Source organism: Amblyomma americanum, chromosome 5, assembly GCF_052857255.1.
Source record: "Amblyomma americanum isolate KBUSLIRL-KWMA chromosome 5, ASM5285725v1, whole genome shotgun sequence".
NCBI lineage: Eukaryota > Metazoa > Arthropoda > Arachnida > Ixodida > Ixodidae > Amblyomma > Amblyomma americanum.
The window spans coordinates 201645227-201660011 of NC_135501.1; the positions used below are offsets into that span (position 1 = coordinate 201645227).

At 50.9% G+C, this 14785-nt stretch overlaps 1 protein-coding gene across 3 annotated transcripts in view; it reads right to left on the minus strand.

The window, feature by feature from the left end:
• The window catches only part of LOC144133422 (uncharacterized), a 363299-nt gene that overhangs the window by 159094 nt on the left and 189420 nt on the right, over positions 1-14785 (minus strand). The window contains exon 1 of one of the 3 annotated variants that reach the window (XM_077666513.1): positions 12777-12933. The exons of 1 other annotated variant lie outside the window; for it this stretch is intronic. In XM_077666513.1, the coding sequence (XP_077522639.1) occupies positions 12777-12861 (85 nt within the window). In that variant the 5' untranslated portion in view covers positions 12862-12933. Of the gene's footprint in view, positions 1-12746; positions 12934-14785 lie in introns of those variants that run through there. One more of the 3 variants, XM_077666512.1, reaches the window with a different exon arrangement.

The window sequence follows — 14785 nt, forward strand, 5'->3', positions numbered from 1 at the left end:
GGAAGGAAGGAAGAGAGAAAGGAAGGAAGCAATGAAAGAAAGAAAGAAAGAAAGAAAGAAAGAAAGAAAGAAAGAAAGAAAGAAAGAAAGAAAGAAAGAAAGAAAGCGATATTTGCGCTGCCCGCCGACCCAACAACAGGGCGGGTGTCGCACTCGAGGCGCAAGGCTACAGCCATCGGAGGAGGCTGTCGCTCCGGCTAATACGTCTGTCAGCGCGATCGGTTTTTCCCTCCGGGGCAGCAGGTGCCGGAAACGTCGGCCTGACAAGTCTCTGCCTCGAAAAGTGAAAGAAGCCATCACACAGAGAGCGCCGCCTGGAACCAACAGGCTTTCCTTTCGTCCATCACGCGTCTTATTTTATGATGCACATTTGGCTTCCTTCACTTTCCACGGGCCCAATAGAACTTCTACAAGAGGCATTGCAGCCACAGTACAGGGGAGCATTCTGTAGCGATCTTCCCCTCTCCTCCGCAGTTCACACTTTTGCTTTTCCGCCATTGGTAGTCACGACTTGTGACGTCAAGGCTGACAGCTAAATGAGCAATGCTATTCGCCAGCCTCGGTACCGAATGCGGAGCTGTCACCAATAGCGAGAAAGAAGAACAATGAATTGCGAAAAGAGCCGTTAGACGATATGGCCCCGGGCTGTAACACATGCTCTGTTTTCCTATGGCGTCGCTCCAGACCGATAGCAAAGTGGAAAGGGAAGCAAACAGGGAGGGAATGGCTGAAGGAGGTCGCTCAGCAATATAGGCACTGAATTCTTCGAGCTTTTTTGAAAGCCATCAGAAACGTTAACAGCTGCAAGCCTTCACTCTCTGACTTCAAAGTATATATCTTTCTGTGGTCGATTCTAGGATCGATTCGACAGGACTAAGTGTTGCGAACATTCACTGACGTTGGACGAATGCGCATTTGTTATCCTCAGCCGGGCGTTTAGCGCGTGTTCGACTCACATATATGCGGCGTAAAAAGTAAAAAATCAAAGCTTTTCTGTTTTTGCCTGGTGGGAAACTTTCTTATGAAAAAAATAAAATAAAACCCGAATCTATTCCCTCCTCCCCACCCACTTTCCATTGCGAACGGTAAAGGTCAGGGGAAAATTTTTCCAGCAGAAACAGGGGAAAGATTTTCCCATATTTTCACAGCAAGACACAAATAACAGTCAATAACTTCAGTAACTTGGCCACGTCGCAAGCGTACAGCCCGGTACTCAATTCCGAACTACGCAAAAATGGCCACGGGAAAGGGTGGCCGCGGAGCGGAGAGTTCGCTGTTTCTATGCAAAAACTTCCAACCGCATGTTCTCTGCGCCGATCGATCGGCCACACCGGCTTTTTTTTCCTTACCTCGAACTAAACAAAACCTCAGCAGAGAGCTCCCGGCGTATGCAAGCCAGGTGAGAGCCTTTTTCCCGTCGCTATACCAAGTAGAACCTGCCAAGGAAGCTAAGCTTCGCCGCTGAGAACAATTCCCCTCCCCCCCCCCCCCCCCCCCTCTTTTCTCCCAGCCACGTCGTCAATTCTCGCTAACGGGTGTTACGTCTCGCCTACAGCGCGCGGTATAGCCGGCGCGGATGCACCGGATGCCGCGGCTTCGTTCATCGCTGCCGCAACGCCTCCCGCCAAGCGCGTCCAGGCAGGTTTCAGTGCCACGTGTCGTCGTGCGTGCGTGTTTGTGTGTGTGCATGTTTTGCCCACGCTTGTCAAAGCGCGGCAGCCGGGGAGAGGAGCTCTCCAACTGGGAGGCGAGGAGGTCTGACCGGCGCCGGCCTGGCGGACGCGCCCGTCCAACACCCTCTCAATGCTAAGGCCTCTCCACCGGCCGCGTGACGTCACGCCAAGGGACCGTGCAGACCCCGCGCTCCGCGATTTCAGCGCGCCGCGCCCGTCTGCACTATTCGGGTACTGCCGTACGTAGCTGCCTTATAAGTGATTCCTTCATTTTCATTTTTGTCGTTGCTGCAGAAAAGAAATTCGCTAGTTTGTGCGCGCCTTAGGCTATCATTTTATCTGCTTTATATATTTTTTTTATTGCAGAACACCTTATTGTCAAGAAAGTTCGAGCTGCTAATACAGTTTTTTATAATAAACAATTTAGCATACGGCCGCCAATTTCGCATTATTGGTCATTATAATAAAAAATTGATTAGTTAATTTCAATTAATCATCTAATTATTAGGTTCTATCACGTACATGATGTCTGCCGTGCGGTAAAATCCATCCGCACAGACCGCACATGCGTATATCTAGTTGTTAAAGTAGAAGTTCGTGAACATTGAAAAAAAAAACACCGTCTACTGCGCATTGTGTTAGTTTTATTCTGTATTGTGTTTTGCTTAAAGCTTTCACACACAGCAATAATGACACTCACAATAATGTTGCGCTGTTGAGTATTTGTACAGCTAATCTGACCCTTACAATAAAAAACGACGAGACACCAGCAATGAAGTGTGCGCAAAGCATTTTTATTGCTTGGGAATAAAACTTACTTCTTCTTAAGCGTTGCTGCTTTCCGGGCTGCGGCCTTCTGCTGCGCATTGTCTTGTATGGCATCATTTCTTAGTTTGCAAAAGTTGTTTAGAACAACGTTGGTTGCAACGCGTACTACCAAGCGCAGGAGAGTTTGTGCAGTGTGGCCATTTTCACATGTCTCAATGTCGTGTTCGTCCAGGAGGGAAATCGTCTGTGAAATCACGACACCACGTTGATTTCTACAGGAGAGAAAATCTTCCGCGGTTGCTCCAAAAGACAACTTCTCTGCAACTAGTTTAGTCATCAGTACCATGTGAACTGTGCATGGCTGGGGAAACTTCAGCCCTCCTCTCGACAGGTTAGCTATCATGGCAGTATTTTCCGCTTCGATCTCTCGATTTTCAATCACCAATGTGCTGAAGCAAGCAGAACATGAAAGCTTCTTTAAAGCAGCATGAGCAGCGTATCCTGCAATGTAGACAATAGCATCCATGTCAGAGTGGGCGTGTGTAATATCGTCGTCGCTGACAGCCACAGAAAAGTTGCATGGGACAAGATCCTCACTTACGTCTTCAAACTCTGTTTCCTCGCGTGGAAATGTCAAAAGTTTTTGAAGACGAAGCTTCTTCTCACATTCGTAGAGCTGACGCACGGAAATGTGGTACTGTGATCCTGCCAGCTGGCGGTAACGGCCGAACCGGTCTTCTAGCGCATCCGTCTGAAATTTGCCCAGCAGTACGTACTTGAAGTGAAGTTCTTCTAAGCAGTAGCGCGAGAGTTCTACCAGAGAATAGCATGTCAGTCGCAAAGCACTGTGAGTCTCTTTCGTCAGCGAGCCACTGGTGATGTTTATTCTTGCCCAAGCGTCCAACCAGTCCACAACGCCGCTCAGGAAAGCTAACTGTGTGTCATCAACAGACCTTACAGGGTCTTGCATGCTGTCCCTTAGCCTCTGGCCTTTGCAAGGGGTCTTAACATTGACTATTTGCCACCATGTGAGGATAACGTCAATGAAAAGAGCAGTCGACTCAGCTTGAGGAATCTTGAACGCGGAACCATGTGTCCTGAGGGCATTTGAAACAAACTGATTAATGACGTCGAGAGCGAGCTTTACATTTTGCCGCTCCATTGAGGTTGGATTCACGGCTTTTGCGTTCAGTCTGTAAGCAGCCTTCACAAGCGACGTCTTCTCTGAAGAATAAAGCTGCCGCACAGCTGCGAAAGAAGCAGCTTTCATACGAGGAGGCCCTTCGGGCATTGCTCCACTCAAGTCCATTTCAGGGAAATAGAGGCATGTTCCAGGGTTTTTCTGGTTAATCCAATTGTTCCTAATGCACTTCAAGAGATGCACAGGATCGACCACGTAGAAAAGAGGGCGAGCGTTATCGGCTGGATGGGGATAGACAATGCTCACCTGAGGACTTGTAGCAAATAACGACATCATCTTGCGGTTCAGAGCATTGTTGTCCGTTATCACAGCGATAATTTTGAGCCCCATTTTCTCAACATTAATGATTATGTTCTTAGCATGCTCGTGCAAAATTTCTGCGCTCAGTTTGCTCACAGGTAATATGTGAATGACGTCCTTGTTTGCAGAAAGGAGTGATTGTACCATGAACACATGGGCTGTTGTTGCTGGTTCCGTTGAATGAACCGACGATCCTACTATTGTGCCCCCTTTGTAGTCGAAGTATGGTTTTATGTGGATCTCATCGATCATCAGGGTCACTGTCTTCTCGTGGTCTTTCATTGATTTGACTCGTTCTCGGATGTAGGAGAGACAGTGCGGTTGATTTTGCTCCACAAGAGGGTCAGCTTTGTAATTTGAGCAAACACGGCGCAGTGTGGAAGGATGGGGCAGAATGATTCTTGATGCAGCTCTTGTGAAGTGATATGCGTGAGGAGAAATTGAATTCAAAATACTGGCGAATACCAGCAGCTCTGCGCTATACACATGCTGTTTCGCGAGGAGAAGCTCTATCTGCTCAACCAGAAATTTCAGCAAAGAAGACTGTTCTTTCGTCGTATCACTGTCCTCAATGAGGTCTGCAAGCAGTGAACCGACAAACTGCAATACTTTAGTATGTTTCGACTCTTTCGTCACCTCAGGTATATTATGCAAGCCTATCTCGAGTTCTTCTAGCAGCAAGGACAGGCTGGAGGTGTCGCATACTTGAGCTGGCAGAATCCTGCCTGAAGGAAGCGACAGAAGCTTCACTCCATTCAAGAAAACAGAAAGTGACAGATCAGGGAGAACTACCAAGGCGCATTTCACATTAGGTGAAGGATCATTCTCGATGAGAAGGAACCTAACGCACTGCTCATCGACAGAAACGGTCCAGAATTTCGTGTTGCAGATTCCAGGCAACTTAGATTTGAACTCCTCGTAAGATGAAACTTTGTTTCTTTTCTGTTCAAGCTTATTAGACTGAAGTGACTTCCTCATAGCCTCCTGCAAAGCAGCGTTTTCCCTTCTTGCTTTTTTCGTCTCTGGCGATTCACTCCGTCCAGGCGTTGAGGACAAGTATTTTGGGCAGTTTGGAAAAACAGAAGGCGCAGCATCAATCTTCAACTGTAGCCTGTCACGCTTCACCTCTATTATTTTCCCTGTCAGTTCATCTTGGTGTGACAACGTCGTAATGAAGTCGCCTGCGTGGAAGTGCAGTTCACACACCTGCACGAGAAAATGAAGCAAGGCCATTCGCCATGACTCTCCATTGCCTAAAACACTAAGTAAAAAGAGTCTGAATAGTGAACAGCTTTTACATATTTACACAGCTTTTACACAAGCCTTATGCACATCCACAGAACTAAATGCTTCCTGGACAATTCATACATAAGTGTAAGAAGTGATATCATTGCCTACAAAGACAGCATGCCTTTCCGGGAGCGACAGCTCACAACTAAGATAATTACCAGCGCCTATTAAGCAATATTTCAGAGTCTTACCCTCGAATGCTCTGTAGGTGTGAAATCCTTCCGTGGAATGGCTCGCAACCAGGCTTTTCTTCGTACTTCGTCTCTTGGGAAGCAATAAACACGTACTTTGGGACCATTCTGGTAGTTCCCGCGGCACCCGGGAACACAGCACCGGCCCATGTTTCACGAAGTTGCACTCGCTACACGGCAGGCAATCAGTTTCCCATTCGTGCGCTAGCACAGGTACGCACGCCACACAAGAAACGGCCACACGAAACAGACACAGCCGTGCGAGGAGCGAACGGAAATGCACCCAACGCCAGGCTGAAAGACTCAAGCAGCAGCTAGACGCTCACTGCAAGACTGCGTTCGTGTCTGTGCTTGCCCGGGCAAGCGCGAGCACATCGAGGGAGACAACCGAGCGGAGCGGAGCCGCGCTTGGTGAGCAGCCTGACCGGACACTTGGCGTGACGTAGCGCGTGTGGAAAGGAGGGCCTGGAGAGGCCTGAAGAAAGTATTTAGAGGGTGTTGGCCCGTCACGCCTGAACATGTTCAAGCGTCGCCGTATCGGATGACTCTTCCCAAGCCGTTCCCTCTTGCCCTCGACTCCGTGGGTATAAAGGGGGCTGCCCCGGACGCCAACGGGAGCCTTCGATTCCTTCCTTCGAGTAACGTGGTCGCCCTGACCGGCTGCTCTTTTGCGATGCCAGAATAAACTAGTTGTTCTGTTGCCAGTCGACTCTTCCTTTGCCGGGACCTTCGGATGTTTCCAGCTTTGCCCCAGGCCGCCAGGCCAACGCTACCCTTGGGGCTTGCAACCCAGATGCAACAACTGGTTGCCAGCGGTGAGATCCCGACAACGGAGGCCAGCAGCGAAGATATGCGGTCAACTGTATGCTGAGCAGCACAACGACCATCCGGGAGCAGTGCAACGAGCCCTGTGTGATGACTGGTTGCCTGCAGCGGAACGACTGCGCTGAATTCGTGGCTGCGAGGTTTGGTGAGTGCGGGACTTTCTTCTTCTGAGTTTTGCCAGGCTTTTGTTAGTGTCAGAAACAGAGCTGGTAATTGTGGTTGTCGTTGCTGCCGGGTTAGTTTGCGGCAAGACAATAGTAGGCAGTAGAGAAAGCAGCATTCGGAGCAGCCATGGATTTGAAGTCGTTGCGCAAACCGAAATTGCTGGAGCTTGCAAGAGAGTTGGGTCTGGATGTCTCAGACAAACTCAGAAAACCAGAACTGCTAAGGGCTATTCTTGAGTTGGAGGCTGAGGATGACGAGCTGTCGGAATGCCTTGAGACCATTGAGGAGAGGGAACAAAAAGAAAAAGAGAAAAACGAGCGCGAACGTAAAGAGCAAAAAGAGAAAGACGAGCGCGAACGGAAAGAACAAAAAGAGAAAGAGGAGCGCGAACGTAAAGAGCAAAAAGAGAAAGAAGAGCGCGACCACGCTTTAGAAATGAAGCGTCTCGAGGTAGAGATGGAACGCGCTCGTAATGGAAGTCAGGCACACGGTGCAGGAGAACGGGTATCGTTCAAAATGACTGACCTGATGCGGCCGTTTAAGCTTGGAGAGGACATTGGTTTGTTCCTGGTTAACTTTGAGCGAACGTGCGAGAAGCAGGGGTTCTCTCGGGAAACGTGGCCACAGCGCTTGCTCACTTTGTTACCCGCCGAGGCGGCCGACGTAGTCGCTCGCTTGAAGAGAGAGGAGGCAGAGGATTTCGACCAAGTGAAATCAAGTCTGCTAAAAAAGTACAGGCTGTCAGCGGAGGCGTTCCGTCGGAAGTTTCGGGAAAATGAAAAAGGCAGAAATGAGTCATATACAGAGTTTGCCTACAGGCTTATGTCAAACATGCAGGAGTGGCTCAAAGAAGAGAAAGCGTTTGGTGACCACGAGAAAATTCTGCAGTGTTTCGGGCTGGAACAGTTTTATAGTCGGTTACCTGAGAACGTGCGGTACTGGGTCTTGGATAGGCCAGACGTTAGTACAGTGGCTAAAGCCGCCGAGCTAGCCGAGGAGTTTGTGACGCGTCGGGCTCGCGGAGCTAAGGACGGTCAAAAGGGTGAATTTGGCTCCAAGTCTGAGAGGCCGAAGTTCACACCCATGAGAGCAAGGGGGGACACGCGTAGTGCGGATGCGAGTGAAAGCAGTCCGACCGAACGTAAGGAGACGGCGGCAGCCGAAGCCGAACGCAGAAAGCGGTTCGAGAGGAGGCAAGCGCGCGTGTGTTATACGTGCCAGAAGCCGGGTCACTTTTCGGCGCAGTGTCCAGAAACAAAAAGAGAAGTCGTGTGTTTGTCATTATGTAGCACTGACGAGAACATGAAGCTTCTCGAGCCTTAGATGCGAGACTTCCTCGTGAACGGGAAAGAGTGCCGAGTGCTTCGTGATTCCGCAGCTACAATGGATGTAGTTCACCCCTCTTACGTAGAACCCGATATGTTCACGGGCGAGTGCGCATGGATCAAGCAAGCCGTGGAAGCTCATAGCGTGTGTCTGCCCGTAGCAAAAGTGCTTATTGAAGGACCTTTCGGAGCACTTGAGACGGAGGCCGTAGTGTCATCTAGGCTGCCCCCCCAGTACCCGTACCTATTTTCGAACAGGTCCGATCACCTCCTGCGCGAGAAGGGGCTTTTGTTTGGTGAGGCTAGCGTTCAGGCCTTAACCAGACCGAGAGTTCGGGAGCTCGCTGCAAAGGCGGTAGTTGCGGGGCCGACGTTGTCAAACAATGAAAAAGGGTCGGAGGCGCAGCAAGCTGATATCCAGAGCACGTCCGAACTGGATAAAATTGAAAACAATGAAAAAGGGTCGGAGGCGCAGCAAGCTGATATCCAGAGCACGTCCGAACTGGATAAAATTGAGCCTGTAGCGTTGAAGGCACTAGGTACAGGAGAGGAAATGCCCGACACGGGAAAGTTAGAAGAGCTTCCGATCGAGCTTCCGGGACTAGGCTCAGTGACGAACAGGGAAGACACTGATCAGGTCATTAGTGACTTAATCATTAAAGCACCGCTGTCAGCTGAGCATAGAACCGAACTACACCAACTCTTACAAGAGTTTCAAGGTCAGTTCTCTGAGAGGCCTGGTAGGACTTCTGTCCTTACTCATGATATAGAACTTACCTCGCCAGAGCCAGTACGATCCAAGGCGTACCGGGTGTCACCCCGCCAGCGCGATATTATGGAGGCTGAGGTAAAGAAAATGCTACAGCTCGGTGTTATTGAGGCGGGTGAGAGTGATTATACCTCCCCTTTGATTTTAGTTGAGGTACCGGGCAAGGAACCTCGTCCTTGCGTCGACTACCGCAGGCTTAATTCTATCACTAAGGATCAAATTTATCCGATCCCTAACATCGAGGAGCGCCTTGAGAAAGTTAGTAGCGCTCAGTTTATTTCCACCCTAGATCTTGTCAGGGGTTATTGGCAGGTTCCACTTACAGAGGAGGCTAGTAGGTATGCGGCGTTCATTTCACCAATGGGAACATTCCGTCCTAAAGTTTTGAGTTTTGGTTTGAAGAACGCGCCATACTGCTTTTCAAGCCTCATGGACAAAGTGTTGCGAGGACAGGAAGAATTCGCTTTACCGTATTTAGACGACGTAGCGATATTCTCCGCATCCTGGTCTGAGCATATGGCACACTTGCGGGCAGTGCTAACCCGCCTGCGCGAAGCGGGCTTGACAGTCAAGGCTCCCAAGTGCCAATTAGCACAGGCCGAGGTTGTCTACCTCGGTCACGTGATTGGACAGGGTCGTCGCCGCCCCTCTGAAATAAAGGTGGCCGCTGTGCGAGACTTCCCGCAACCGCGCACGAAGACCGATATTCGGTCGTTCTTGGGTGTCGCCGGCTACTATCAGAGGTACATCCCCAGGTACTCCGATATCGCGGCTCCCCTGACGGATGCTCTAAGAAAAACAGAGCCCCAAACAGTCGTCTGGAGCGAGACAAAGGAGAGAGCTTTTAGCGCCCTAAAGAGCGCCCTAACAAGCCAGCCTGTGCTACGATCGCCAGACTATACCAAAGGGTTCGTTGTTCAGTGCGATGCTAGTGAGCGAGGCATGGGCGTTGTACTGTGCCAAAGGGACAATGGAGAAGTGGAACACCCCGTCCTGTATGCTAGTCGTAAGCTGACCTGTCGTGAGCAGGCGTACAGCGCCACCGAGAAAGAGTGTGCGTGTCTCGTGTGGGCCGTTCAGAAATTGTCATGCTACCTAGCCGGCTCGAGGTTTATCATTGAGACGGATCACTGCCCTCTCCAATGGCTGCAGACCATATCTCCCAAAAATGGCCGCCTCCTGCGCTGGAGCCTCGCTTTGCAACAATATTCCTTTGAGGTGCGTTACAAAAAGGGGAGTCTCAACGGTAACGCCGATGGCTTAAGTCGAAGCCCCTAACGTGGGAATCCGCCTCAAAGTTGTTGGTTACTGATGTTTTCTTCCTGAGGCAGGATTTTTAACATATTGCTTTTGTTTAGTGTTTCAAAGTGATTATGTGCTTTCTAGTGCAATTTTCCAATTTGTGGACGCGTTCTGAGTGCTGCTTGACTACTGTAAGGAACTAGGCAGTAGTATAAAAGGGGAAAGAGCCTGGCAGAGCTTAGTGAGGGTTGTCTCGTGCTTGCTGACTGAGCGGTTGCGTTTCGGCGTAGTTCTAACGCTTGCTGGGAACGAGCACAAAAATGGCAACTCTCCCGAAGTCACTTTGCAGTGCCCTGTATGAACCTGAACCTGAGAACGAGGCCTTCTCTGTGCGCTGCGCTCAAGCAACGTCGAGGGACCACCGGTTTCGATTATGAGCATCATCGAGCGACATCCCTCTGGACAGCGGATGCAGTCCCCTGACCATCGGGATCTCCTTCTCCCGGCGGGGCGGTCTGTTACGTCTCGCCTACAGCGCGCGGTATAGCCGGCGCGGATGCACCGGATGCCGCGGCTTCGTTCATCGCTGCCGCAACGCCTCCCGCCAAGCGCGTCCAGGCAGGTTTCAGTGCCACGTGTCGTCGTGCGTGCGTGTTTGTGTGTGTGCATGTTTTGCCCACGCTTGTCAAAGCGCGGCAGCCGGGGAGAGGAGCTCTCCAACTGGGAGGCGAGGAGGTCTGACCGGCGCCGGCCTGGCGGACGCGCCCGTCACGCCTGAACATGTTCAAGCGTCGCCGTATCGGATGACTCTTCCCAAGCCGTTCCCTCTTGCCCTCGACTCCGTGGGTATAAAGGGGGCTGCCCCGGACGCCAACGGGAGCCTTCGATTCCTTCCTTCGAGTAACGTGGTCGCCCTGACCGGCTGCTCTTTTGCGATGCCAGAATAAACTAGTTGTTCTGTTGCCAGTCGACTCTTCCTTTGCCGGGACCTTCGGATGTTTCCAGCTTTGCCCCAGGCCGCCAGGCCAACGCTACCCTTGGGGCTTGCAACCCAGATGCAACACGGGCCAACCGAACTAGCAGCAGAAAACTATCTAAACAGGCCGGATTACTTGCTCCGTTTATTCTTGCCGGGCATCCGCAGTTGCACGGTCCCAGTCACTAAATGCATGCAGTACGGCAAAACCTAGAGCTGGTCTCGGGTAACCAGCAAAAGAACCAGGAAACCTGGTGTCCGCACTTCAAGAGCTGGTATTGACTGGACGGCGACCTACACGAGGTAGGTGCAAGTAATCGCCGTTGATTTTTGCCGCTGGCTGGCTTTCGGTAGATTATTTAGTTTCCACGCGACGACATGGTTTTTGCACTAAGACTGAGTAATGGTACATAAATAGCGTGTTCATATTCGATCAGCCGTTCTCGACCCTTTCCCTCCTTTGAAACGCAACAGACGTCCCCTGGGACTATGAGAGCCACATTTGCAAGGTACGGAATAATATTAATAATAATAATTGTTTTTTTGGGGGGGAAAGGAAATGACCCAGTATCTGTCTCACATATCTCGGCGGAAACCTGAACCGAGCCGCAAGGGAAGAGGGAAAGGAGGAACTTAGAGACGAAAGGGAGAAAGAGGTGCCGTAGTGGAGGGCACCGGATTAATTTCGACCACCTGGGGACCTTTAAGGTGCACTGACATCGCAGAGCACACGGGCGCCTTAGCGTTTTGCCTCCATAAAAACGCAGCCTCCGCGGTCGGGTTCCAACCCGGGAACTCCGGATCAGTAACCGAGCGCGCTAACCACTGAGCCACCGCGGCGGGCCGGTACGGAACGGTGATGCGAATACTGAAGGTATACCTGTACAGACCAGTCGGCAACGAACTGATTGAAAGCGAAGAAAACAAACTCGCCGGGGTATATATGAAATGGAGTACGTATATATGTGAGCGGGTACATATGACAGACGCGGTTAGTGACGCCAGTACCAGCTAACCGCGAGGACAGCGTTGTCGGCATTGCGACACACGTGCTGCGCGTGCGAAGGTTAATCGAGCGAACCGCTCTAGCGCAATTAAGGCACACCTACAACAGGCAGCAAATGCGTCGATATCGGTCGTATATAGCTAAACAACGACAGCAACGGACGAGCCTGCATGGAAGCTATCCGCCGAATGTAAATCTAAAACATAAGACACACACCTAGAAAACGCATTAGAACCTCATTCTTATGCATCGTTCAACACCTCCTTGTCATTTTTTCTATGTTCGCTAGTGTCCCCCAACCAGACTACACGGTTTCTTCTCGCTGAGTCAACTGTGCCCAACATTTGAGTAGCCATCACACCTGCCCTCACCACGCCAGTCAGCATTTCGGGAGTTTTCACGAGAACTCCGCAAGGTGGCGTGTTCTTGACAGTCGAGAAATCTCGAGACACCGCTCCACTCATGGCAGCGAGATTTCGACAGGCAGAGAGAGGGGTGTGTACAGACAGTAGAGGTCGGCCAGTGGAACACGTGCTTAAGCTATACCCGAATCGAGGAAGTCAAGAAAGAAGGAAAAGGCAAAGAGTGCTGATAACGTCGTACTATAACGAGCTAGAGTCCAATATTTTAGGGGAATAAGCATGTTTTAGGGAAACTTTAGGGGAATTAGTCCAATATTTTGGGAAAATGTGGCGCTAGAGTACTTGCTGGCGGCCAAGTTGGTCCACTGTATAAAGCTTAAAATACTACATGAGAAAGCCTTGGCAGGGAACATACAAAACACACACACGATCGGTCGTGTGTGGCTTACTGTTTCCCTCCCACTGTCTTGGTTCGCTGTGCGCTGCAAGCACTTCAAGTCTAAGGGAAAACTTAAGCAAAACTCTAGGGTTCAGTTTTAGGCTATAGACCTGTACGAACGTTTAGAAAACCGCACAGCTTTCCTTCTACAACCGAACGGCCGCTCAGATGGGCACGTTAACGGCAATTATCGCCGCGTAAAGCATACACCAACTTGAACACGCATTCGAGTACGCACACACACCCTGGTGGACGAGTCTCTTCGGAGAGGGGGCAGCAGAGTCCAGGCGAGCAACAGTCGTTCGAACAGGCTTCACCGTCGGCCGCATGGCGTTATCACGAGGGCGATAAAAAGATCTCTGAGCGTAGTCGAGAGGGCCTCTCCTTCCGTGTGTACAGGGCCGCCTTTGCTTGTACGCGGGACGGAAGTGGGGCGGCGCTACTCCTGAACCGACCAAAAGCAGCTCTATCAGCTCGGTGGCCATACGGGGGGATAGAGACCACTCCACGTGTCACGTGACCTCCGTGGCAAGCGATCGCTTCCGGTGGGACCTGCGCACTATAGACCGCGTATGGTATATACACAGGCATCGGTGGCACAAGTGTGGGCGACGATGCAAAACGGGACGGACACGCTCTGCTATCTCCGTTTCGACGCGACTCGGACGAGCGGCGGGACGTTATCGTGGCCCGTTTTAGCGCCAGGGTATAGACCGTTTACAGCGCGCAGTTCTTCCGTTTGAGACCAGATGGCGCCACAGACGTGCTCGGAACACGGCGCCATTACGGACCTCGTAAGTCGCCGGAGTGTACGCCTCGATGCAGTAATGGAAATATCGCGGGTGGCTGCCGAAGTGTTCTTTCTGCGAAGATGGGGAAAGGCAGAGGTAATACGTGCTTTATTGTGGATTGCAAGAGTTGCGACAGAGAGTTAAAGGTGCAGGATGCGATCGTTTGCGAGCCTCACGGAACCGAACTGCACAAGGAAGTACTGCCCCTGTTCGCGCCCGTTTGCCATGCATCATTTCCGAACGGGCGAACGCGACAAACACGTCCGCCAGTGCTAGATGGCCAATATAGAAAGAAAGCTAGGTTACGATCTTGGAAAATCTGCGAGGGTAAGTGCGCAACATTGCTTCATGATCAAAGTGTTCCGCCACCGAAACCGTCACTTCGTGCTTTCAGTTGCTGTGCCGTTGCGCCTACGTGTGTAGTGAGGCCCCATTGCTCGTAAGTTAAGGTGTTCGGCAATTGTAGTAACAGCAGCGCCGGAGGCCAGATCAGGTACGGAAAAGAAGGACGACTTATGCTCCTACATGCCGCTACTGTAGATCGTGCGCTGCACAGCCGTACGAACGGACAACGCTTACCGTCCGTGTATTGTATGCCGTCTTGGTGCTACTCTTGAACTTCGCTCCAAGTAGAGCGCTTTTCGTGGACCAGATTCGGAATACAGCATTTGCGTTACGGCTGCTGGGCTGGATGATTGCCACTTCCTCGCGGTCCATGCGAGACAGCCACTAAAAGTTACCCCGCAGGCCAGCGCTCAGAGAGAAGCTGATTACTTACCACCAACGAGACCTCGAGCATTTTCATGTCCGCATATCGAGAGTGGAGCGTACCGCAATTTCATATGTGAGACTGACATAATTATGAACTTCGTGTAGTGTGAATGCGTTGCTGTGCGCGTTATAACAATTATATCGCGGAATCCTTCGAAACGATTGCGCGCCAGATTGTGAAGGCTGCTTGATGAATGGTACTGCTATACATGGTTGTTAACATTTGTGTGTCTATTTATTTTTGTCACCTTTGTGTGCTTAACAAACCAATAGAAAATATTTTCGGTTTCCTAAGCACCGTTAACAGGTTGCAAACAAATGCGTACGATGTGCATGCGAGCGTTTTAGAGCGGTGTCTGCGTGCATGTACAGAATACTACAACGACCTGCGCTGCCGCAGAAGCATTAAACCTTGCCGTTTAAGGTAATAACAATAAAAAAACATTCAGCAAAGCCTTCTGCGGACGCAAAGACAAGAAGTATCAGGAAATCCATCCATTGGCTGGCTATGAAACCGGACACCGTTTTCAAGGCCACAAGAGATCAAATTAGAGTTCTCACGTGCCCCTCGAATCTTTGGCCAAACCATACTGTCTCCTTCCCACTATTTTACAACCGTATCAGCCGAAACACAGCCTGTTGGAACCGAACCATCAGACGCGGCAGCCGTCGCGACGAGGCGCGCTCGGGG